The sequence below is a fragment of the Notamacropus eugenii genome, chromosome 3 (assembly GCF_028372415.1).
Source record: "Notamacropus eugenii isolate mMacEug1 chromosome 3, mMacEug1.pri_v2, whole genome shotgun sequence".
Classification (NCBI taxonomy): domain Eukaryota; kingdom Metazoa; phylum Chordata; class Mammalia; order Diprotodontia; family Macropodidae; genus Notamacropus; species Notamacropus eugenii.
Window position 1 is genome coordinate 396,178,436 of NC_092874.1, and position 27,408 is coordinate 396,205,843.

General features: G+C 36.4%; 1 protein-coding gene across 2 annotated transcripts in view; it reads left to right on the forward strand.

Annotated features, from left to right (window-relative positions):
* Positions 1-22,044, forward strand: part of RAC1 (Rac family small GTPase 1) — a 41,924-nt gene extending 19,880 nt beyond the window's left edge. Inside the window, exons 3-7 of one of the 2 annotated variants that reach the window (XM_072597862.1) lie at positions 1,651-1,768; positions 17,360-17,416; positions 19,092-19,154; positions 19,987-20,146; positions 20,346-22,044. In XM_072597862.1, the coding sequence (XP_072453963.1) occupies positions 1,651-1,768; positions 17,360-17,416; positions 19,092-19,154; positions 19,987-20,146; positions 20,346-20,476 (529 nt within the window). In that variant the 3' untranslated portion in view covers positions 20,477-22,044. The remainder of the gene's footprint in view (positions 1-1,650; positions 1,769-17,359; positions 17,417-19,091; positions 19,155-19,986; positions 20,147-20,345) is intronic. The other variant, XM_072597863.1, reaches the window with a different exon arrangement.
* Positions 22,045-27,408: the final 5,364 nt, after the last annotated feature.

A 27,408-nucleotide genomic window follows, 5' to 3' on the forward strand; every position in this document is an offset into this window, starting at 1 on the left:
ACCTGAGCTCTTCCAAACTAGTCAGAAGGAAATTACAGGAGACTCTTTGCTGGCACTGGAGAGCAAGACTGTTCCCATTGCCTGTACATTTGCTGGTTCTGGGTTGCAGTTCCAGGGAATAGATGGAGCACTAGCTGGAGTGGGGACCCTGATCACAGTTCCAGGGCAGAAAAGAGTGATTTATAACCCTCTGTTTCTTTTTTTGTCTTCTAGAAAGAGTTGCTTATAATAAGTTTTATAGTCTTTTGTATTTTATTGCAGGAATGTTCAGTAAATAACCTTAAATCAGCAGTGAAAAACTAATCATAACAGTAGTGTATAAGGAAAAGAGCACAGAATTTGGAGTCAGGATCTGAGTTCAAATTCCCTTTCTTTTGTTTACTACCAGTCTGATGAAAGTCCTCTGAGCCTGCTATGGACCAGGATATTTGTAGAGCTGAAGAGGCATGATTAAGGCCCCACCTTCCTCCACATGAGCAAGGGAGTGGTGGTGCAGACCTGGGTTAGTGTGTGTTAACTTTTGCCTCCAGATAAATTGATCCTGGACCCAACTGTGACCCTCTTGGGCAAAAAAGATAAAAAAGTAGTTTGTAGGAGTTTGGCTGAGAACTCTCTCAGACTCCAGGGAACCTCTTTGCTTACTGCTTTTAACCTTCCTGCCCATGCTTTTATCTTTTTGTGTCTTAGTGGACTATTTTTGACCACCTTGGGATAATAGTCTTTGCACTACCTTACCTGGTGTTGTGAAGAAAGTTCTTTGTAAAATGTAGGCAAATAGAAATTATTCACTACTGTTACCTTAGACCTCAAGGCAAGAAAGCTTTGTTAAGTTTAAAAAAAACAACAGCCCCAAACTCCAAAATACGAGAGTTTGATTAATTTGTTTCTGTTTAAAAGAAACTTTGAATTTTGCTTTAAGGTTGAAATTTATTGATATTTTGTACTTGATACTTTTTTCCTGCTTGAAATTGTGCTATTAAAATCTCATTTATTCAGTCTTTCTTTAGCAGTTTTTAAAAGATTTAGTTTGGTGGTTTATGTACACTCAGAAAATGCAAACTAATTTCATATTAGCATAAATAAAGTATTAGAAGTATTTGCTCTAATTGTACATAAAAGAATTCTGAAACTAAATGCAAATTGCTTTTGTATTATCCAAAGTTTCCTTTATCTGCATCACTGCTTCCTTTAGCACAGATAATCAGGATTTTTGTTGTATATTGTTCTCTGTCCAGTAGATTTTCAGTGCATGCTGCTGTGATTGTTAGTTTAGTGAAAATGATTACTAACACTGATTCCATAACTGGTTCAAAAATCTGTTCTAAAAACAGTGAAAATTGAACAAAAGTACAGTATGAAAAGAATTTATTTTTATAATTCAATTGTTACTTCTTGGGAAAAAGTATTTTATAATATTTGAACTACTCTTTAATACTATTTATTAAAGGCAAAGTCTTCTTGACATCTTTGGATTAAATTAGTAGCTTTTCTCTTTTGTTCTTTCTGTGTATTTTATGCACATAAGTGTCTTGTATTGTTTTCCCCCTTCTTTGGTCCTTTGTTTTAGTCCTCATGTGAACACGACTGCCATTTTCTGCTACTTTGTTTATTTTAAATCACAGTACTAAACTTTTTCTTTTTATTCTACAGCTTTGACAACTATTCTGCCAATGTTATGGTAGATGGGAAACCCGTGAATTTGGGTTTATGGGATACAGCAGGCCAAGAAGACTATGACCGATTACGTCCCTTATCCTATCCGCAAACAGTAAGAATTACATACATATACATATATGTTAATTCTTCGATAGCAAACAAAGTTACCAAAAATTTGCTCATTACCTGTGAGTTGGTTATACTGTGTTAATCAAAAGTCACAAATCCACAAAATGTGGGTAGTAACTTGATTTATTAAAAGAGAAAGGCACATGCATCCTTATACCAAGGTGCTTGCCGTACGTACAATGCCTTAGATATTTATGGAATAACAGCAAAAAAAAATTGGAGGTCTTATAGGAGGAGTAGAGGACCATTCCCTCCCAAATGGAAGTGACATGGAAGGAGGATGATCTGCTTATCTGAAAGGGATCTTGGCTGCATAGTTTATCATTCTGGGCATACTGGCGGGATCTGACTTGGTTTCAAGGGCATTGAAAGTTTAATAGAGTCATTTGCAAAAGATCACTTTTAAGTTAGTTCAGGGGGGTTTCATCTCTGGAAAATTGGGCAACTCAAGAAAACAAGTTCAGGGGTCCCCTTTGCAACTGTTAGTGTTATTCCTGTCTTAAATTCTTTCAGAGAGTTTCAGCAGTGGTCAGAGAGCAATATGAATTCAGTGAAACTTAATTTATGAGTCCTTGGAGATGTAGGTTTGGGCAAGGATTAGTTGATTGCATTTAGATTGTAATAATGTACAACAAAATAAGAATTTTGCCTTTAAAATTAAAACAATTTGTTTAAGTCCCTTAGGCTTATTTTTTTCCTGTAAAAATTTGGGAAGGTATTGAACTATATAGTTTAAATTAACTTTTTGTTTTACATATTTTGAAAAATTTATTTAAAAAGCATTAGCCAGGTCAACACAAAAAACTCACAATTCTGCATTATATTGTTGATTTAGTCTTTATCTTTTTTTTATATTATTCATTAGTTGTGTGGTATAAATAACTTTCCTACTTTTTTTAAAAATTCAAATGGCTATTTTTAGTTCAAAGAAAGAAAACATTCTACAACAGCAGAAGCTATTGCTATTAAGAACTAGATTGCCATTTTATCAGTTAATGATGAATGCAGGTGCTTCAAGTGATTAACCTTCTTTGCTGGAAAAAATTTTTAAACCTCATTAGCATTTTTAAAAAATCAGTTGTCCTTAGATTTAAATTAACTCTTGCTAGTGTTATGGGAGGGAAACTTCTGAATGGCTGTGTAAGAGTTTACCTTGGAATTTAATATTGGTTAAAAATATAAATAAGTAGGAAAATATCTCATGGCTTGTTATGAACTAATTATAAAATTTTAGTTATGTGGCTTACCTCAAGTACCATGATACTGTAGAATTCATTTTCTATCCTATGATTTCTCTGAACTTTAGTTTAAATTCCCCCAGTTTTTAAGAAAAAAGCTTTTATTCACTCTATTTAAAAAACTTGACAGATCATAGATGTAAGTTAATTTTTACAAAAACATTATTTTCATGTTTTACTCATCAGATGTTTTAGTTGCTTGCAAGGTGTATGGCATTTTGCTAGTTTTTCCAGTGAAGACAAAGAGATTTGGCATCCGACCCTGATAGAATTTACAGGCTGGTTAGAAAGTAAGACATTTTTTAGAAATGGCAGAAGTATATTAATACCAAGAGACATGAGTGTTGTCAGGCAGAAAGGACTGATAGGACTTCAGAGGAAGGGGAGCTCATGTTTGTCCTAGAATGATTTGTAAAAGCTTTAAAAATAGAAAAAGGTTTGTGTTGGACTTTGAAATGTGGGTAGAATGTGTTAAAATTCAAATCCACATTCTCTCTCTGCTCCCACTCCCTTCTCACCTGCCATTGAGAAAGCAAGAAAAAAAACCCTTTTACAAACACGTATAATCAAGCAGGATAAATTCTATGGGTAGGTTTTTAATAGGCTCCAAACAATTTCTCTTGGCAGATTTCACACATTTCAAAAATTTGAGGTGTTCCCTTTCACCTTCGGCAATGTTACAGGTTTCAAATTATTTTAAGTTGTTACTTTTGTGGAATAGTGTAGTGCTTAAGTAAAGTATTTAAATTTATAATTAATTGTTACAGTATGCTAAGCTTTGTATTTTGTGAACTTCCTATTAACAGATGATAGGCTAAACTTTTTTGAGTATAGTTGCTAGTATAACAGTAACTTTTTTTTGATGTTTCCTGTTGAAGAGGTCTTGACCATCAGGTACTTTTTTGTACTTTGCAACCTGAAACCATGCTGTTTTTAAACAATTCTTTGAAGAGGAGGAGAGCCCATGGTTTCACTAAACAAATTCTTGATATATTTCAAGAATATATCATTGAATCAGTGTAGGCTTTTACTCAGCTGACACAGATTCCAACTCCTCTATAACTTTAGATGGTTTTTCAGGGTTGCCAAAATTTTTTTGTCATTCTCTTGTTAGACTGACAATTGGACAGATAGCTTCTCATTGGGACTCAGCCCTGTCAGATCCTTTCCAATTTGATAGGACCTCTGAAATATTGCCCTTTTCACTGACATAACTTTGATACATCTACCCTGATTGAAGCATTGAAAAATAATTTTAATTGTAGAAATGGTTAAAATTTCCTCAGAATCATTTGTAAAGTGCTATGCATATGATAGGAACTACCTAGATGCTTAATAGGTTTGATTATTTTATTATTATTCTTTTATTATTTATTAAATAATTACCTAGGTACTTGTTATACCTTGATGGTTGGAAGAGAAGTTTATAAAGTTTTTAAACTCTTCAAGAAATCATAAGAAAAATGTATGTAAGTGTTGTTCATATAAAAAAACCATTCTTTGGGCATTTATCTTACTGGGTTTTTTTGAATTAACTTTAATTTCTTGGAGCCAAAATTCTGGAAATTCCTCTAGGGAACCAAATTGGGTTGAAACATCAGCTACACAAGTATAGGATTGTAGAAGGCATAGCTAGAGCATTTCATCTGAAAAACATCAAGGAAAGTTACTGCAGGCTCTATATTAATGAGCTTGAATATGATATGAAAACCAAGAAATAAGCTGCTAATTCCACTGTGGATGACACAAGGCAAAGCTTTTTAACAGTCACCTTTTCCAATTCTCAAAAAAAGTACCCCTGATACTGGAGACCCTTCCAGTTCTCTTTGAGAGTAGCTGGTACCTTCTCAAGGGAAGGATTAAGAACCTGGAGCCAAACAGTAGCTGGTACCAAGTGTTTTTAGAGCTGTCAGAGACAACTCTGTTTTCCTGGCTAAAACTCCTTTGCCTTGGAGTTTTCCATAATCAGCCAAAAGAATCATTCATTCCCCCTTTGTTGTCAGATCTGCTGCCACTGGCAGAAGGAAGATACTGTTTTATGTTTTATCTGCTAAATTGTTCTGTCCCTTTGAAGGATTCTTCTTGATGTTAATAATCTGTTGACAGAACTGTTAACCTCAGATATTAATCATATATAGATACAAATAAATATTTTAAAAACCCTTTAATTTTGGAAGTAATGAAAAGTTTGTTGTTCTATTATATTCATGTTGTTTGTAATGCTGAAATCACTATTTTATCCTTGAAAGGAGTATGTCACTTTTGGGAAAGTGAAAAAAAGGGGGTTATACTATGATTCAGACATGCTGGATAGAATGAGATCCTTTAGGATAGTCATTCACATAATCAAAGGTAACTTAGCAAACTTCTCAACCCAGACGCCAGTTTTCAGTTTTTCAGCAATGTGTACAGTAGAGCATTCTCTCTCTCTCTCTCTCTTTTTCTCTCTCTCTTTCTTTCTCTCTCTCTCTCACACACACACATAATTTTAATCATGTCTCTTCATCTTCCCAAATATAATAATTGATCAGAAAATAATGTGTAAAACAGGAATCTGTGGACAGAGTATCCCTGAGGGCCAGTCCAGGTCTAGAATCCCCAGACTAGGGGATTGCCATAGGACTACCTAAGAATGGCTATTACCTTTTTAAATACAGCGAAATTGATTATACATATGATGTCATGTAAAACATTTCCATATTATTCATATTGCAAAAAACATCACACAAACAAAATAAAATAGAAATAAAGGGTTTTTTTAAAAGTACGCTTCAATCTGCATTGAGTTCATTCTCTCTGCAGATAGAAGGCATTTTTCATCATGGGTCCTTTGGAATTATCTTGGATCCTTGTCTTGATCAGAATAGCTAAGCTTTCACAGTTGATCATCCTTACAAGTATTACTGTTGCTGTGTACAAAGTTCTGATCACTTCACTTTGAATAAGTTCATATAAATGTTGGCAAGTATTTCTGAAACCATTCTGCTCATCATTTCTTATAGCCCAATTCCCCAGTTGATGGGCATCCCCTCAGTTTTGAGTTCTTTGCACAAAAAGACTTGTCCTGGATTTTTTTATTTTACTTCACTTTGTGTTTTACATTTCGTTTTCTGTTGTGCTCTCACTATATGTCCCTTTTGGGGGTTCCATTGCACATACTTTTGGGGCTGCTATAGCAACCTGTTTCTGTTAGACTTCTCATGTCCTTTCTGAAAATATTGTTCATATTTTAAATTATTCATTTTATTATTCCCTTGGAAATATTTGGAGAGAATAGATTCAGAATCAGGAAATCATTGCACTTATAACTTAGAATTTAGTATAGCATCAATTCTTCCTAGTCATCATTATGCTTGTAATATGAGGTGTGGTAAAATTATCTATATCATAGGCATATCAGTTCTGCAGCATTCTTTATGAAATGAGATTTTCAAAATGAAAAATTTTTATAAATTTTTATTTAGAGATTTGGGGATCTTAAAGTTCAGGACATGGATCCACAACATTCCCAAGTGCAGCCTGAACCAGATTAAAATATAATTGGGAAATATTTAACAAAGTAAATAAAAATGCAAGAAAATAAAGCTAACATTTTAAAACTAATTCAATCCATACGTGCCCTTTAGGGCCTCAACATTTTAGTGGCCTTGTCTCAATATGAGTTTGACATCATTGCTTTTATTTATACTGTTTTCGGGTATAAGCTATTGTGATTTGATATAATACTAAAAAGAAGGAAAAATAGTTAAGTTAATAAGCAAAAAAGTACTGTCACTACTCTGTAACCCTAAAAGTAACATACCACTTTTGAGGAAGTGAGAATAATTATCCTATGACTCAGATATGCTGGATAGGGTGAGGCCTTTTTCTGGGACAGTTGAAGGTAAACTGACAGTCTCCCAACTCAGATTCCAGAGAACAGACAGGTCAGTAACATGGAGTAGGTACTCGATGAATCGGGAGCAAATCTTGATTACAGTATCCTCTGCTCCTTTCAGGCTGTCAATTGAAATTATTCTAAATGTTCAGAAAATAATGATATATAAAAACAGGAAAAGGAAGCTGATGCTGTCCTGTTAACAGTTGTCTCTCAAATGTTTTATTTCTCAGTTGCGTTTTTCCAAGTTCCACACATCTGACTCAGGGCAAGGAGGAACTCTCATATTCAGGAAAACAAATATTTAAAAGAAGAAGAGGTAAACCCATAGAATTAGTTTCATCTGTGGGGAAAGTTCTCCCCCCCCCGCCCCCCCACTTCCTGAGACTTTTTGTAATTCAGACACATGGTATTATCATGAAGTTAACAGTGCTTTTTTCTCAGTCCATAAATAATAATTTTTATAGTGCTTTACATATATTTCACTAGATTCTCAACAATCTAGTGAAAATAGGTCATGAGTTTTATAGATGAAGAAACGGAAACTTGGAGGAATTAAGTAAATTATGCAGTGTTAGATCACTAGTCAGTTTTAAAGCTAAAATTTGACATTAGCTAGATAATTTCATAAGGAGGTAATATTTGAATCATGGTTGCCAGCTCATTTCAAGAATTAACCTGTAGAGATTCATACAGATAAACATACATTCATGCACATGTGTATGTATGTGTATATGTGTGTGTGTGTGTGTGTATATATACACACACACACACACACAAGAAAGTGAAATACTAAAGGAGACTACATTCTTTATTAGGAAAAGCTAATAATTCTTATTGGGGAAGATTATTTTCCAATCTTTATAATAAAAAAAGAATAATCCATTTCTATGAGAGACAGCACCTTTCATTAAGTCTAATGAGCAGTCTATTTCATTGTCTTCATTGAAGTGACCAAAGTGGACAAAGATAAGATGGATTGAAGATTTCAAAATAAGAATTAAATTTTTTTTTTTTACCAGATGGAATGCTTTGGACTTTAATTTGTTGAATATGTGTGAACAAATTTTTACGTGAGCTAGATAATTTATGTTGCTTGAATAATAGTCCTGGAAGTTTGAGGTGCTTTAGTTCGTTGGTGTCAAACTCAAAGAGAAACGGATCCTTGGCCAGCATATTGATTTAGAAAACCACAAATTAACATCCTGTGTTGTGTTGTATTTTTTGTTAAACATGATGTAGTTCAGCACTGGGGAGTGAGTTTGACGCTTGTTTTAGTCTACTTACCTCTTTGTAGTCAGGACTATATCTGAAGGAGCAAGTGATTAGAAATCTTAAAACTGAAGTCCCTTGCAGCATCCTTTTTTTTTTTATAGTAAGTTAATTCATATTAATATTTATCCCTCTTGTATATCTAATTTAAATCCATTCTACCTCCTTCATATTTCTGTTTAATCCCTTTCTTTTTATTTAGTTCTCTGAGAAGAACCTGTTCTTTACATACTTGGTTATCCCTAGAAAGCAGGGTCTCAAGACCATAGATTTAGAGCTAGAAGAGATCTTAGAAACCATCTATTCCAATTAACTCATTTTACTGAGAGGTTAAATAAACTTGCTCACTGTCATACAGCTAGTTAAGTATCAGAAGAGGTCTTATTAGTCTTACTCAACTGGCTCAACTAGCTCAACTCAACTTACTCAACTAGCACTCTATCCTATGCTGCTTTTCTTTTTTCCAAATCCAGAATTCCTAATTCTATTACCTTTATGTTTTTAATCTATAAATTCTGTAGTCTTCTTGTAAGTCTGTTATCTAGTAGGTGCTTTACTAAAATGTGCAGGGTTTAAGTGTGGTTACAACATACTTTTTAAAAAATAATTCTTTAATTTTTTCTGTTTCTTAGCTTACCATAGTATCTCAACTTCCCCTTTTGGGAGAGCCATCCCATATGACAAATAGTTTGGGGGGGTTTGTTTCTGTTTTTTTTTTTTTGGAAAGGAAGGGAAGGGGAAGGGAAGAAAAAGTCACTACAACTAATTAATGTGCAGAAAAGTGTTCAATTTGTATAGCATGTGGCCACTACTACTTTTTAAAGTTTTTATTTCATTTCCCCTCTTCTGGTGTAGACACAGGTTCATGTTCCTTCTGTTATTTTACTGTAATGTCTTTCAAAGCTGGCCCTGTCCCCGTTGGCTCTCTTCCCCACACCCTTTAGGGTTTTGTTCGTTAGTTCATCTCTCCCACCTTTATCTGGTTATTTCTTCCCCTTCTTTTTGCCTCTCAGTCAAGTAGTCTTCCTTTAGTCTCATCCCTTTCAGCTAGTCCTGTTAATTAATTGGTTGGGTTTTTTAAATTTCATGTTTTGTGCCTCTTTGAAAAAAGAGTTTCTTTCACTCTTCATTATCTATCTCCTCTTTCTGTTTATCTGCTCTCTGATTCATGACTTGGTCTCTCTCTTTTCCCTGTATTCTTCATACAATCAGAGCATCCAGGGTATCCATTCTAGGCTCTGCTTATAAGGGCTTTTCTAGCACTGCCTTTTAGGGTTTACCCCAGGAATTCCCCTTTTACGTTGTACCTCACTCTCAAAATGTCAATTACTGCAGATACATTGTCCCGCTCCACTGATCTTTTTTTCTGTATACATTTCTATAAATATTAAATATATAAATATGAATTTATGTATAAATTTTATGTATACTATAAAATATTTGATTTAATATAATATAAATTTATAATATATAATATGAATATTTGTAAATTATAAGATACACGTTATATAAATATATAAATTAAATATTGTATACAAATATTTTTCTATGTTTTCTATATATTCTATGCTATAAAAAATACATTTTTAATATTTTTTTCCCTATATTTGCCTGAAAATCTCCCTGCATCCATATTCTTCCACTCATGTAGGTGCCAGTTATACTCAGGGGTTCCAGCTCGATGTGCACCTCCCCACTCCCATTAGACTTTTCAGGCATCAAATTTTCCCCAAGCCTCATGCAATGTTGAGATCCTCATCTCCTTTCCCCCATAGGGGCATTCATTAGCCGAACTCCCTCTTACGTCTAAAGTAAGGGCTCCTGCCTTTCCTCCCTTTTTCAAATTCCCCCCACCCCCAGTTCTCTTTTTGAGACCAGAGGTCTCATTGCTAGCCCTTGATTTGACCTCAGACTTACTCCTCTCTATTCCCCTACTCCCCTTTCAGGAACCCTCCCATATAGTCCTACAAAAGAAGTAATCAGTAGGCAGGGTGTTGCCAGGTTCTATCCATAATATCCTCTCTGCCTCTTCACTATTTTGTCCACCAAATTTCCACTTTCACCACCTTGTGTAGTAGGAAGTCTCTTACTGGTTCCTGTTGTCACTGTGTTGTTCTCAGTCCTTACCTACGACTGCATTTATTCACTCCTTTTGTTGGAGAGGGGGAAAAAATTTTTATCTTTTATTTCTTTCTTAAAATGTTTCAAATTGTTCTTTAATATTGAATATCCATCTTTTGTCTGTATGGTTAGGCTCAGATTTGTAGGATAAGTCAGCCTGAGCTTGCATCCTGAGTTCAAGTGCTCTTAGGATGACATTATTCTATTTTTTCCTTTTTCTTGAGGGTACAGAACAGTCTCCCATTATTCAAATGACCTTTTTTTTGGAAGGTGTTTTTCCTGATGGCTTGCAGAACTTGTTTCTGAATTGAATTTTTAAATGTAGTCACTGTGTGTCTTGGAATTTACAGCCTTGGGTTTTTTCCCCTCAAGTGATCTGTGAATCTTTTCATTGGAATTTCATTTTCTGTGTTTAGAAATTCCATGTAGGACGTGTCTTCTATTACTTCCTTCATTGCGATGTTAAAGCTTTTTGTTCTGTCCCGTTCTTCTGTGAGACCCAGGATCCTTTAGATTGTCTTTATGCATTCTTACTTTGAGATCTGTATGTTTTGCTTGTTTAGTGATCTTTTAATATCTTCATTTTTTTGCATCTTTTCTAGGTAGTGTTTTACTTTTGTGTATCTGGATTCCCAATCTGTTGTTCTCCCTTTGGTATCTTTGATAAGCGTTGTCATTGCAAGTTCACATTTTTCTATTGTGCTTATTATTTTTGCTGTGCAGGGTGTAAATTCTTATTTGTCTTTTAAATCACTCGGGAACAGCATATTCTGGTTCCATGTTCTCAAATTCCACCGGGTCCTTTTCTCATTAAGTATTGTTGTCCTTCATTTTGCATTACTTATTCGTAAATGCCTGGATTCATTTACTAGAGCTGGAGGCTATATTTCCTTCTGTTACTGCTCTGATTTGTTATTGTTGTTCCATTTATCTATGTTCAGGATCTTTGAGATTTCTACTTCAGGGGATCTTTAATGTTTTTACTTGGTCTCCCCTTTTCAGGCTTTTCCTTATTGCTTACTTGTGACTCCCTCTCCTCATTGTGATTTTGTGATTTCCTTGGGGGATAGATCTCAGTCTTCTCCTATGCTCAGCAGTTCACACTTCACCACCATAGGTCTCTGTCTCAAATGACTTTTGGGTGGCCAGAGGTGGCCCCAGTTGAATGCTGCGCTCTGCGCTTCCCTCAGGCTTGGTGAAATGCTGCATATCTCCCCACATGCAGCGTCACATCCTGGTGACTTGTCCACCTTCATAAAGAGCTGTGGCCAAGGGTTAAATATAAATACCTCTGCTTCTCTTTTAAAGCCAAATACAACCTGCCCCCTTCAGGTTTGAACAAACTTCCACAGCTTCCAAACTTCCAAACTTCTGGAGCCATGGTCTCTGTAGCACTGTAAAGGAGGGGAGACTAGGGATTAAGATTTTGATGTAAATCTATGTTGTTTCCTTGAGTCTGCTCATGGTTAGTGAGACTTCACTGTCTGTAGTATGGAAGGTAGGGGAAGAGTGCTAAGTGAACTCAGGATCATTGAGCAGCATTTCCTGGGGTTTGAGTTATGTGGTTTGTGTTTGGAAGTTATTGGTTTTAAACCTTCTTTTAGATTCTAGGTGTCCTAATGAAGTTGCTTTACCTTTGTCGCATAATTTCTGTTTTGGGGAGGTTTGAGGGGTCATGGGGTTTGGAGAAAATGTCTAGCCCTCTGTCTTATTGCTCTGATTTTTAATCTTTCAGAGCTCTTTCAGGTCTCTTATTTTATCAATGGATGGTATTATTCCCACTTGATCAGTGGGGGAACTGAGGGTCAGAGCACTTAAGTGACTTGACACCTCAAGCAGAGATAAAAGCCAAGGTCTTCCAAACCCATCATGTTTTTAATTAGACCATGTTTAATGAATCATAGATCTAAAACTGGAAGGGACCTCAAAGATCATCTAGGCCAAGGGTTTTTAACCTTTCTTTGTGTCAGGAACCCCTTTTCCAGTCTGGTGAAACCCTATGTTAAGAAGGCCTGATCATTTCACAGATTTTTGAGGTCTGGAGAGGAGAAATGTCTTGCCTTTTGTCACACACGTAGTAAATTGAATTTGAACATAGGTCCTCTGACTTAAGGTATAACGCTCTCCCATGTTATCTGTTCTGTTAATAGGTTTTGCTTTGCTACTTGTATAAATACCTAACATTTGCATGCTTTATATGTTATCTATTTCATCCCAGTATTTATTTTTTAAAATAATGTTTCCAGTCAAAATAGGTAAGATGTTTTACCTCACCCAGAAAATTTGTAAAAATTACAAAAAATAGAAATAATGCTAGCGGGGCTATGGAAAGACAGGCGCAGTAACACAATGGAGACATGAAATTAGATTACTAGGTATGGAAAGCAATTTTAGGATTAAACTAAGACAATAGCAGGCAGTAGAGGGAGAAGTCTGTAAGTGGCATTGGGAAGCAAAGAGTATTCCAGTTCAAAGACCAGTCTGGAGTCTGGGGGTGTAAAAGAAGGAATGACCAGTACTGGAAAGGGTAGCTTCCATCTGGTTGGGTTTGATGAGTGCCAGAAATGAATGGAATGAAGGAAGTTTGCCACTTAGAGAGGGCAAGTTCCATGAGACCAAGTAGAAGGCGTGGGTAGATAGGTGGGGTAGGGAAGGTCTGGTCAAGATTAAAGTAGAATGATATGAAAGAGGGCAATTGAGGATTGTAGAAGGGGGAGCGTCTCTGGTTATTTGGGATTATTGCATGGATGGGACATCTAGAGGGGATGAAGGTTTATAGCCTTTGGGGAATCAGGATCTATGCCTGGGAGTAGCTCCACTGATGAAGACAGATAAGCAGGATGTTCCCACCTCACCTTAATAAACTGTCAATTTAATGAGAAAACATAGACCATCTTCATCCAAACTTTTTATTATTCCTAGTGCAGTATTCTGCTCATGGTGGAGATGAGGCATAGTATATATAGAACATTACATTTAGATTTCAGAAGAGATATGACCAGAAATTCCTTTACTTGGGGTGGGTTGCCACAATGTCACAGAAGCCTCAGGGTGAGAGAAATTGTGGTGTGAAGGACAGTGTAACTAACTGTGGGTGCTCTTGCACTGGGACAGAGATAAAACGCCTCCACAAGGACTAAGGAAGACAAGGCAGACTCAGGTGGGGGTGGACTTGAAAGATCTTGGAGGTAAGGACCAGTAGGAAAATAGAATCTTAGTGTGGCCCAGGCCCCCTGTGTGCAGTGCTGAGCTGTGCAGCCTAGGCTGCTGAAGTACCAGGTGTATTCCACCCAGGCACGGAGCCTGCGTTCCCCTACTCTAGTTACATGGCTCCTCGGAAGAGCCAAGTATGCATTCTTGGCTGCTCTTTCTTAGGTTCATAACTTTGGGCAAGTCACTTAAGCTGTCTTCGCCTTGAGTTTCCCCCTGTAAAATGTGGGGTTGACCTAGTACATGACCCCCAAGGTTTTTTTAAATTCTAAATCCTATGAGTCTGAATGTTTAATTTGAATGTTGAATGTAAAGGGATGATCTAGGTCAGGTGCTCTTGACCTGGAATCCACAGTCTAGTTTTTTATATTGATAATTATATTTCAGAGTTCCTTTGTAACCTTGTGCGTTTTAGTTTATGCGTTTAAAATATATTAAGGAGTCCTTGGGTTTTATCATATTGCTAAAGGGGTCTGTGACACAAAAAATGTTATGCGGTGGGCTATATGTAGTTTTTTGAACTCTTAAGATTGAATCTCTGCTGTTCTTCTCTTTTCTTTGTTGAGTCTTCTGCAGGATTTCTATCCAGTTTCCCAGTTTAACCAGGTTGTTTCCTTTTCATTGTCCTTTATGTATATTCATATTAAATCTACTGAGTTTAGAGCACTGTGGGAAATGCACAGGTTGTAGATTAGATAAGACATGTAGTACTTGCCCCATGGGGTTTACAATTTAACACACACCTCCTTCCTTAAAAACGTTTGTTTTCTTATCCTATTTGTATATAGCATTATAGGCAATCTCTTTCCCAGAAATCATCCTTATTATGTTAAGAAAGGTTGAGGATGTAAGGTTCTGGTTTTATAAGTAAAGAACAAGCTCAAAAGTATCCTTGTGTTAGAGTATCTGCCAACTAGTCATCTGTTCAGAAGAATTGTCAACTCTTAGTTTACCTTCTGTTTTTAAAAAAGTGTGGTTGAAAGACATAACACGTGATCTAAATCTTGGGTGCAGAGCTAATACAGTTTATTCATTTTAGATTTATATAATTTGTTTCCATATTATAATAAAATGAAACAAGTTAATGTCATTGCTTCATCTTGTTGCCTTAAGTCACTTGTTTCCAAAAGACTAGCTCTCACTTGGCAGACCTCGGATTCCAGTGGTTCTCAGATTTTCCTTTGAGAAACACTAGCTGAAGTCATTGGTAGAAAGTGTTGAATCAGGGGCAGCTAGGTGGCACTGTGGCTAGAGCACTGGCCCTGGAGTCTGGAGGACCTGAGTTCAAATGTGACCTTAGACACTTGACACTTAATAACTCTGTGACCCTGAGCAAGTCACCTAATCCCTTGCCTTGCTCTCTCCCTCAAATCTTGAACCATTGGCCTCCTAACCCCTATGGATTATTATGTAATTATTTCCCCCCAGTTAACATTTACAGTCTTGTAATATTACCTTTCAAAATAGACAGTATTTTCCAGTTACTTAGAGGGATCTAAGTGGCTCACTGAGCCTGGATTCAGGAAAATCTGAGTTCAGATGTGGCCTAAAACACTAGCTTTGTGAACCTGGGCAAGTCACTCTTTGCCTCAGTTTCCTCGGTTATAAGATGGGGACAATAACACCTAGCTCCCTGGATGATAATGTTTGTGAAAAGTGCTTCGCACGGGGCCTGACATAGTAAGTGCTTAATAAATGCTTGTTTCCTTCATTCTTTTCCCAGTTTATTGATGGGCACATAGTAGTGTTTTTTTAACCTGTTATAAAGACAAAATATATTAATGTATAAAGTAAATTTAATGTGGCTGATCCAGGACAGATAAGTCTAAGATTTATATGATTTCCCCCACAATATTTTTTTTACTAAAAAGAAACAGCTTTTAGATAAATGAAAAGAGCTAAAAAGAATATTTACATCAAAGAAAGCTGAGTATTATAAACAATAAGAAAAAGAAGCAATAAGAAAATTGTTTTCTTTTGTCTGTCTCCCTTTCTAAGAGATCCCATGAATGAGTTGGGGTTCTGTAAGGATTCTTGAATAGACGGAAGGAAAGAGTAGAGTTTAGCCAGAGTTTCAGGGGTCAGAGGTAATCTTCAAGCTTTGTACTGCTTCTGGAACAGGAGAATTGGGTAAGATAGAAGATTCTCTGCCCAGGGAAATAAATCCATCTTGGTAGGCATTGGAAATGTGTATGGTCTGTTTAGATTTAATTAAGGAAGAGAGCTCAGGCTGATAGGGACTTCCCTAGTTATTTTTCTGTCGAAATAAAGGATTTAGAGCAGACATGTCAGTCTGTGAAAAAGCCACTTACATCGCTTTTGTTCTGGTGCATGAGAGTTGTCTCCTGAATGGTGAATTTTTAACAACCCAGCATTGTACTCAGGAATACAAAGAAAACTTCATCTCTTACAAATGCAGTACTTTTTAAACATACCTGTCACAAAGAAACTAGATGTGGATGCACACAGGTGTTGGTAAAACTTCTTAAGCTCTCACCTAATACTCATTCTGTCGAGTTATTTCCCCCTTATCCTTGGAGGTGGCCTTCTGTTTATTTGTAGCTAAGAAATGGTTTAGCAAACAGAGTTGAATTCATGGGGAGGGGAATGTTGTTCATTTCCATTATTGCATTTCCTTTCCTCCCTCTTTTAATTCAAAGCATATTTATTAACTTTATTAAGTATGTAAGGGTCAAGGAGTTTGGTGGAAGAAGGTAAATATCCTAAGGACCAGGGTTTGTGTTTGTGTCAGAGTTCTTTGGCACAAAGTTTTGAGAGAAATCTGTCTTTACTAAAGTCTTGAAAAAGTAAGGTCAAATAAAGTGTGGCTGTCACCTAAGAGAAGGTGCATTTGCCATATACAGTCTGCCAGGTAGCAGCCTGGTTATTTATCAAGTGCAGTCCATGTGCTCTGTGCTGTGGTTGTGCTTAAATCCAGGCTGGGGCAGATGCATATCTTGGTTAAAGCAACATTGAAAAGCAGAATCTTATTTTACTTCTCTCTCCTTCATAACTCCCCTCCCTTTTCAGTGTGACTGCCTACTTTTTAAAAGCCTCTTGTTATAAGCAGCTTGTAGTACAATAGAATGCTTGGTCTGTGGTTAGGAAAACTTGAATTTAAATGTGGCCTCAGACACTTACTAACTGTGAGACACCGAGGAAGTCACTTGTGTTTGCCTCCAATTCCTCAGCTTTAAAGTAGGTACTTGCAGGGTAGACCAATAGCGAGGGTCAATACAAGCAAAGTACAATGGCTGGCACATAGTAGATGCCATATGCATGCTTATTTCCTCCCTTCTCTCCCCTTAGATCACTGAGAGACAGGATAGTATGGTTTAATGGTGTAGCCAAGATGACTTAGGTTTGAACGATCATTACCCTAGACAACTCTCAAACTACGTTATAGAACAGTTGTTGACTCCATTTGGTGGAGGGAGTTTCCACACTGGGATTTTTCCTTCCTGACAGAATCAATCCCCCACTCCCCCCCCAAAAAGACCAAGCAATCTTACCCCTTAAGTTGGTAGATTCAGATAAAGTTCCTCTAGTTGGTATTCAGTGTTACATTAGTTTTAGATAGGTGTGTACTTTAAATCTTTAGAACTATGGAATGTTAGCACTGGAAAAGGGAGCTTAGAGATCATCAACCACTTCATTTTACAGATGAAAGAAACTGAGGTCCAAAGATATTGAAGTGACTAGCCCAGGGTCACACAGCTACTAGTATCAGCCAGACCAAGTGTTCTTATATGGGAGAGTTGAGGTCAGGAGAGAAAAGTTGTAAGAAGGAACAACAGGTAAGAAATTTCCTTTAGTTTATTACTAAACTTAAACCAAGTTCTCATGCTGTTACTAGGTTGGAGGCACGTATGGTAAGGATATAACCTCCAGGGTGAAAGACGAACCAATCGCTGTATGTAAAACTTTCAATCAATTTAAGTTTCAAGCTTTATCTATTATTCCCTTATTTCACTTAGTAGGATAGCTTCCTGAGCTTCAAGCCCCTTGAGTGTTTTATATTTAATTCATTCAAGGGTTATTGCTTTTTGAAATGAAAAACCAACACTCTTTATTAAAGCTTTCTTTGAAGAGTAATGATTTCCCAAATACTCAATTAAAGCATTAACTGCTTTAATTCCTTCACAATGAAAGGAATTTTTAAAACTATCAAATAACCTGTATTTCCCATCCATTGAGGATTCTAATATGGGTATGGGGAAAGTACAGGGAATGGCACGTAATTTAAGCAAGCTGTGAAACCTCAAGATGGCCATAGATTTTAAGAATGAAAAGCTTGGAGCATAGCTCATATTAACACATTCTTGCTTTACTCCTTTTTCTCCTTTGGTGTCCTGGTTATGGTGATATATTGTTCTGTTTATGAATGACATTGGGTGATGAGTGCTTAAGCCATGCAGGTGTGGTAAACTAACCTAACTTTGCTTTGAAATGATGAACAATTCACCTAATTGCTGAAACACTGCTTGGATTCTTTGAGAGCTTGTGCATGCCTTGGATTTTTTTTTTTTTTTAATGACCTGCAGAAAACCAAAGTTGTATGGGATTTTCCTTTTCCTTTCAGGTAAAGATTTCAGTTGGATGGTTTTGAGAAAGAGTTTTTAGTCAAATGAATTTTAATGCCATGATATTTACAAACTAGCACTCCCCTTCCATTTCATTTAATGCCTACATTTTTAAAATGTTACCATTTCACTGGTAAGGTCCCTGCCTATTTTACAAGTAACTAAAACTTTTCTATCACCATGTCTTTTATGGAGTTTACTTTTGTTTTTTATTCAAAAATAGAAAGTGGCTAAGGGTTTGAATTCTTCAAAGCCCATTGATTAATACTTTCAGAGAGGTTTGCGACACAGTGAATAAGATACTGAAAGAAAATGCTTATTTAGATTTGTAACTTTACTTCTACTTTGCCACTTCTGTATTTTTTAGGATAAGATACCCTTGACATATACTGATTGCCCAGAAGAACTTAATTAGGGCAGAATCTGAAAGTTAAATTTTCTAAATTATATGAGAGCTTAATGGTATTTGTAGATGACAGCTGTATGATACCTTTAAAGTGGACTGAACTTCAGGAGAAACAGCAAAACAGATTTCCTAGTACTTTAAATAGTAAGTTGTACAAAATACAACATAATACTTTCCTATGGTATTCTGTCCCTTGTCCTTCATATTCTCAGCTATTTGCTTTCAAAAATGGATGGATGTTTACCTTTAATTTGAAAGGACCTTTGGTTGACAGAATTAAATGTCTACTCATGTGTTCCAGGGTATGAAAATGGTACACATGAAAAGTGGACTAAGGAAGAGGTCCTTCCTTTGGGATGTATTTGCTTAACTTTGCCTCTCCTAAGGTTTGTTCCATCCTTTCTCACCCCTTTTAGGTTAATGAGCAGTTTCATAGATGCACAATGTTCCAGTTTACAAAACTAATTGCCAGAATACCAATTAATGGAGCACAGTGCAAACACAACTTCTACTGATTGGCTTCCTGCCCTATTAAAGAGTTCTTTTCAATTGTTAAAACTTTTTTTCTAAATCTTTTCTTTGTGTGTGTTTTTTAATAGGATGTATTCTTAATTTGCTTTTCCCTTGTGAGTCCTGCATCATTTGAAAATGTCCGTGCAAAGGTAAGGGGAAATAAAAATTTTTAGGTTAGTATTTTGCTTTAGAGACTGTTTTTATCTATTAATGTTACCATTAATTTCTTCAGAAAGAAGTATTTTTTGAAATCTACATACCATTATTTATGAGTTATCACAAAAAAATTTTTTGTAGTCCTTTACCTTAAGAGGAATGTTATATTTCATCATGAAAGAAGGTTTAACTGTGTGACTACAGCTTTTGAAAGTTGTAACAGATTGTAACATTGTCTGCTTAAAGAAATTCCCTTTGAGAGGACACAGTAGGATGCGAGGCGTCCTTTGTCTGTATTGTGGAAAGAAATTTAGATTTCCATCCTTAGAGACCAGAAGCGGAGTCCTAATACATGTTACTGTGCCTAAAAAAATACTGTGAAATTGCTTACTGAGTAGATAGACTTGTGTTCCTTGGGACTTAAGAGGGGGACAAGTTTCCTTCCCGTAATATTCCAGTTAGTAGCTGACTTACCTGTATGATATTCAGTGTTGGGTTCCCTCTAGGAATGCCCTAACCCATTCCTATTTGCTGCTAGTCATATTTCACTAACAGCCTGATAATCTTAATCCAATAGGAAAAATAATAAGGAACTTTTTCCTTAAGAAAAATCTTATGATTTAAAGAGAACAGAATACATTTTATATACTTTATTCCTTTCAGTGACTGGTATCACTAGGCAGTTGAGGCAAAATATTGGGTGGTGGTACAGTTAGTTATCATTTGGAAACCTAGCTTCATCATCAGGCTTTCATGCTAATTTAATGGTAAGCAAAGGAAATTGAATTCTGCATAATACAGTTTTCGTTTCTTTCAATTGTCTAGTGGTATCCTGAAGTGCGACACCATTGTCCTAACACTCCCATAATTCTAGTGGGCACCAAACTTGACCTTAGAGATGATAAAGACACGATTGAGAAACTGAAGGAGAAGAAGCTGACTCCAATTACCTACCCACAGGGCTTAGCCATGGCAAAGGAAATTGGTATGAAATCTTAACTGTTCTAACATTTTCTGGCTGTTTTGCACAGTATTACATAAATGGGGGATCTAGAGAACCTATTTGCCTTTGAATGCTTGAAACTTGCAAAGCAGAGATCAGATGACATGCTTATCAGTATGTCTATTTACATCATTGTAGTGAGTCATTCTTTTCTCATTGTTAACTTTTTGTTTCTTTACAGGTGCCGTAAAATATCTGGAATGTTCAGCACTCACACAACGAGGCCTCAAGACAGTGTTTGATGAAGCTATTCGAGCAGTTCTTTGCCCACCCCCTGTCAAGAAGAGGAAGAGAAAATGTCTGCTGTTGTAAATGTTACAGCCCTACCCTATTCCCCTTTGACCCTTTGTAAGCTTTGCTTAAACAGTGGAGCATTCACTCAATGCCAAGTTTTTGTTATAAATTAGTTTCTTTCCATAAAACCTTCTGAACCAATCAATAATTTCAGTTTTGTTTAAAGTGTTAGAGAATGATTTTTTTTCACATTCTATTACAACTAAATCCTAAAAAAGACAAACTACTTAAAGCCTTATTTTTCAAAAGCCCTGTTCTTGCTCAGATTAAGTGTTGCCAAAATATCCACTGAACTAAGTTGCATTGTTGTGCTATGAACACTAAGCACTAAACTGTGTTTTAAAGACCTTTGTCTTTAAGAAGACTGTTTAATTTCTGATAGTAGGAAATGCAAAAACACTTTCTAACTCATTTTTCAGATATGTAAAACAGTACAGTATACTTAGTAAAAATGTTTAATGCATTGAATAATTTATCAACCCATGTTCATTATATAACATTGTACTGTATATCAGAATGGAATGTGTATAACAAAACTATAGTCTTTGGATCAATCTTTTGCTTTCACAGTAAAGATTCTTTCAAGAATCAAGCTCTTGCTGTGATTTCAAACAGAAGTCCCATGTGTGTTTTTGTTAAGGGAGTGTTCTCCTCTTTAACAGCGATGTTTTGGGTTTGATTATTTGAAATATTTGGTTTCACCAAGGAATAAAGACAGTATTTTGACATACTCTGGAACCTAGGATTAATTTACACTACAGCTGTATACTGAAGAGTGGAAAATGGAATAAATTTTGTCACGGGTAAAAAGTTTAAAAAGCAGAACAGTTAACATCTGTCAAATGCAGTAGATAAGAAAGGTTGATGTTCTAGGTAAGTGTTTTGTTTCTAAGCTTTTCTTTCCTTTTTCTTCTTTTCCCTCACCCCAAGGAGGGCATTCATTTAATACAACTCTAAACTGGTCATTCCCACAGTTGTGAACTTAGTAAATGCTTTTTTCATCAAACCCTTTCTTACTGAGCAATATTATTCTACTTGTATTTTAAAATCTTTCTGATTATGTATTAGAACTTTGCATTTTTGTAGTTTAGAAAAACCGCATTCTTTTCATGTTACCTTTGTTCAAACTACTATGTGCTTTCTTTAGCCTTCTAGTAACTAGGTGTAAAAATCATGTGATGCAGCTTTACAAACTTTTTTTTTTTTTAATATACTTTAGCTATTAAAATATGAACCTTCTTAAACATCACTGTATTGCCAGGTTACCAACACTGTAACACTACTAATGTTGACCCCGTTCTTGACCTCACTTACATGACACATGCTTTCAATTGCTTTTCCTAGTAACGTGACCTCGGGCCTGTGAGGTTCTGTCAGCTTAGTGCTAATGCTAACAATGTTCTTCTGTACATCCTAAACACTGGCAAGAATACAAAATATTGAACTACAACCTTTCAACCACTAGAACAAAATTTTGAAGATGCAAAAGTTGCAAAATTGTGGAGTGTTTTTACATTGATCTTTTGCTAATGCAATTAGCATTATGTTTTTGCATGTATGACTTAATAAATCCTTGAATCACGTTACTGGTAATGCTTGCATTTTTGAGAATTTTGTGAATGGTCTCTCATAAATGTTCCTATTTGCCATTCTTTTGATAAACTTTTGGGGTTAAAGTTTCTGGAAATTTTACTACAGATGTTCTGTGTTGCTTAAGTATTATCAGTGTAGAATAGATACAATGTTTTTGCATATACATCATCTCACTTTTATGAATTACTAGTATTCTTTATATACATAAATAGTATTATCCCTGCTTTACAGATGGTAAGACTCAAGGCTTAAAGTCAAGCCCAGCTCTTAACATTTCAGAATCTAGTGCATCTCAGTATTGACTGGTGCAGCCAAGAAGCCAATTATTAATACAGATTTTATTACAGGGTTATTGTTTAAAAAAACATCTCACTGGTCCTGGTTTTTTTAGAAGTGTGCCAGTATGTGAGCTATCACAAAGAACTAGACTTAACTTCTTCCTGGCCTGTTGTGGTTTGAAAGATGCATGTTGAAGTTAAAGATTGGCTGATAGGGAAAAGAGATTTTAGAAAGTTGTGTTGTGCTTTTGTTTAAAAAGTGTTTTCACAAGTATTTACATTCCCTGCACATACACATGTAACAACTAGTCTTAGAACATTTACCACAAAAAATACTTGTTTGCTTTAAAGGCAGAAGCCCTTATTTAAGCAAGTATCCTTGAGAATTGAAAGTGTAGCAAAAGCATAAAAAAGAGGTATCTAAGGATCCTGTTAGCATTACAGACCCAGCATTTCCATAAAATCTTTCCGATTTTGAGTCACAAAGGACCTCCTAAACCCTCATTTTACAGATGGGGAAATACAAGCCTAAAAAGCTAGTCAGCAAGTGGCAGAAAAAGGTTTGAATACAACCGACTCCAAAACCCTGGCTCACTGCACCACACTGCCTGGATAACTTTTTAAAATACATTCAGATGATAATTATAATAAACCTAGTGACTTGGTTTTTCTGGCTTTTTTTCCCATCAATTTAAATACTGACAAACCAGAAAAAGATAATGGAAAGAAAGGGGGCAGTATAAGAAGCTAAGTCTCATGTGTCATTTGTAACTGCTGTCATCAATCTTAGTTCTTAGTCCTGAGCTGAAAAAATTCAAGAAACTGCCAATTTTCCCCACTCCAAAAAACATTTTAATGTTCTGCTCTTTACTCTCTCATTTTCATATCCCAGTGATTTGCAACCACTACCCTGTAATAACTTATTTCGGCATTCTCTTTACGTGTATGAATATGCATTCTGCTTGCATCATGGGAGGCAGGTTTCTTTGTGCTCTCATTAAGCATTGCATTAGAGTTCTGAAGTCTTAAGGATGATTTGCTCTCTTGGTTCTACTTGCTTCATTCTGCATCAGTCCATACAAGCTTCTTAGAATTCTTCACATTTTCTTATAGATTTTGTTACATTATCATTTGTTCAGCCACTGCCCACTTTCCTTCCAACTCTTTATTATAAATATTCTAAATATTTTTGTTTAAATGGACCTTCTATTTCTGACCTTGAACGGACCAGCTCTTAACCTGTCTTCTCACATGTGTTTGCATTTGCCTTCTCTCTGGCCCCGCTAACCATTTTCTCTATCACGTAACAACTTTCTTCTCTATCTACTGGCCCCTTCATACAAACCTGTGTGTTTCCCCTGTCCTTGAAGAATCCTCTTCACTAACCCCACCTCTGCTGAATTGTCCTCTCAGGTTAGACCATTTAAGGTGCTACATCCAATGTGTTTTTCTCGGCCATCATTCTTGATTTTCTTTTTGTTCACCACCCCTCACCTCCAACTCCTGAGGTCCTTGGGCTCCTCTGGCCATCACTCAGCCTGCCTTCACTGGGTCATCTATCACCAAAGCACCTGGGTGGTTCCCATGGTTACTCCCGAGGCAGTGTGATGGATAGGACCATGGGCTTGAAGCCTGATTTCCAATCCTGCCCCAGTTCTCTGTGCCTGTTCTGTAGAATGTCTACATTGCCACCTTTTAGCTCTAAATCTTTGCCTATAAGCTGTTTCTCCCTGATTTCATGCTTATGAATTAACTGTACAGATGACTCAAAGCTCATAAACTAGTTTTACTTGATCATCCTGACAAACAATTCCAACCTTTCCGTCTGTCTACCAAAGCAGTGTGGCATGGTAATGGACCTGGAGTTAGGAAAAGCTGGGTTCAAATTCTACTTCATATACTGGATATGTGATTGGGGGCAAATCACTTAACATGTCTGAGCCAGAGTTTCCTCACCTGACCTCTTCCAAGGTCTCTTCTAGCTTAACCTCCCAATTCACATGGGAAAACATCTTAATTCAACCCAGGTTGAATTAAATGACCATTTAAGCATGACTTTTGCCTTCATTTGAAGACCTCCAGAAAAGATAACCATCTTACAAAATCCACTTTCATTCAATTACATCTGCCTAATTATCTCTAGGATTATCTGGTTTGTCACTTAAAACCTTTCCTGACTTTATTTTGTCTCACACTCAACATCCAGCCCAACTCTCCTCACTTCCTTTCTTTAGAGTGCCCTCATTCCTGGCATTCATCTTCCCCTCAATTCCACCTTTCAGAATCTCTTCAATTTCCTTCAAAGTTGACCACATCCCTCTGGCTGCTCCCCATAAAAAAAACAAATTCTGTACACATTGTACTTGTGTGCACCTGTTTGTCCTGAAAAAACGAAACACTTTGAGGGCAGGTGAGCAGAAATGGTCTCAGCAAGCAGAAGACAAGGCCTAGCAAACACAAGTTTTCCATGCAACTACCCTTCAGATACTTGAAAATAGCTATCGAATTCCCACCTGTCTTTTCTTTTTAGGCCAAACATCCTTACTTTCTTCAAAAGAGACTACATGGTCTCAGACCCTCCTGATGGGCTTCTTTTGGGTTCTTTTTTCACAATCACATCTATTTAGGTTCTGCTCTAAGGGTCACTCCCTAGTTAAGATCCTCTTCTCTCCAGGAGTAACGTAATACAACCCTCTTCTCTTAATACACCCTGTTGTCCAATAAAGAGTATAGTTCCACATCCATATAGCTGCAAAGATAAACTTTGTTTGGACAGACCTGACCATGTTGCTAAAAAAAAAAAAAATCTTCAAAGTGTTTCCAGAAGAATAAAATACAAACTCCTCCATCTGGTTCCAACCTGCCTTTTCAAATTCACATTGCCCTTCTTATATTCTAAACCCAACCAAATCAAGACCACCAGCTGCTCCCCAAAAGCATTCTATCTCCTCTCTCCTTGCCTTTTACCAGGCTATTTAGCACACCCAGAATTTATTCCCTGCTTAACTCAATCTTTCAGAAGCCTTATTTTTCTAAAAGGCTGAACCAACTGGCTTCCCCTGTCATCAAGTTTTGCCTGATGTCCAATTCCTGATTTCTAATCACCTAACTGAACTAAATTATAACTCACCCCAGGACAAATAATTTGTTCAGCAAGATTTATCTACAGAAACAGGATGTTTGTTGTGAAAGGGTCACAATCTCTCCAATATACCTCTAGAGCTCATATTCAGCTCAGGAGACTATTTCTAGCACATCAATGTAACATGAAAAATTAAGTTAACTTTATTAAGCACTTAACTTGGAAACATTTTAATAAATTTAGACTAATGGGAAATAGTTTGTTACAAGAGAAAAACAAGAAATGGCATTTGAACAAGTTTTATTTCTCAGGTTATAAAAACTCTTGTTCCACTGGCCTAATTTCCAACTTGTAGCCTATACCATAAGGATTTAAGCCAAAACAAAACTAGCTAAATTGATCTTTTTAAAAAGTGGTTTGACCCTTCATATCTGTTCATCAGAATTGTAAAAGGGGTGTGGCTGATTTGCATGTTAGTTAACAAAGACACGCTGATTGGTAGAGTGACTTTACTATCACTGCTTTCTGCTGGGACAGGACTGGCAGTATGTCAAAATGGACATGTTGGGTTTGATGTCAGGAAAAGTTTCAGTTCAAATTCTAGTTCTGATACCTAAGTGTGTGACTATAGGCATGTCACAGCCCTTCTGAACCTCAGTTTTCTCTCATAAAACAGATATTACTACTTGTATTACCTATTTCACAGGGTATTTTCAGGAATGGAGTTTGCAAACCATGAAGAGAATGTGACCAATTGTTACAAACAATATCTGGCATTTGATTCCACAGAAAACCAGTAATGTGGCACTCTGGCCTATATGACCCTTTCTCTAAAATATCTAACCCAGAAGCAGGCACATGACTTCATATCCCAGAATATTCGTTGTATAAAGGAAACACCACAATGTCTAGCACAACCCAAACTCCTGTATTAGCATAGACAGTAACGTATGTATTTTTTTTAGAGACCCAGGGAGGAGTTTATCAGGAATTCAACAGATACACAAATGTTCTCTACTACCCTCCCCCACCAAAAAAAATTTGTTTACACAAACAGTGGGTAAGTTTGTTAAAAAGGTCACATTTTTCTCCAGCATAACCTCCAGGTAGGACTTCGTTTCAGTGATTATTTCTAGCAGATGAGTGTCACTACTAGCTGGGAAGCTCCCACCACCAATACGTGTGTAATTTCTGCAATTTAGAATCTTTAGAATTTATAATCTTAGAGAGCTGGCTGGAAACCAAGAGGTTGTGATTTGATTGTTTGTCATAGCATAGTTATCCTGACTCAGGCCTGATATCTGTGCACTATGACACAATGCCTCTCAGTTTGATCTTGGAGTACAGTAAAACTTGGTGTTCCAAAAGTTTCAGTGTAGTTTTAAGCTATTTAAAGCCTAAAACTACAATAAGACTTTTTTGAACATTAGATTTAAGTACACCATCCTGAACAAGGAAGGTATAGTCTCACCATACTGTTAGACTATAACAGCAGTTATATGTGCCACATTTTAAGGAGGCATTGATAAGCTGAGAATAAGGAAAGTTAAAACCACGTCTATTCCCTTTTGCAAATGAAGAAATAGGGTCAGAGAGGTTGTGATTTGTTCAAGGGATATTCAAGTAGTTCATGCTAGTACCAAAAACCTAGCAAAGTCTAGAATCTAAGCAGCCCCTGTATTTAAGAATCTAAAGGATTCCAGGGAGTTAAACTAGACCAACAGGTATGGTATGTTACCAGAAGGCAGACCTCTTAAGAATTAGGAGGGTCCAAAAATGGAATGAGCTGCCATATTAGGAAATCATATTTCTTATCATTGAGAGGTGTACTTGTCAATGAAGTAAAGATAAGTCATCCATCAGATGGAAGGCTCAACTAGACAACTGCTAATGTCCATACTAACTCTAGGATTTGATGGCTTAAAAGGTTGCCAAAATGAAGAAACATGATTTCTATTTTTTACTCTTTCCAATAGTTAAGTAGGGGACTTGTGGGA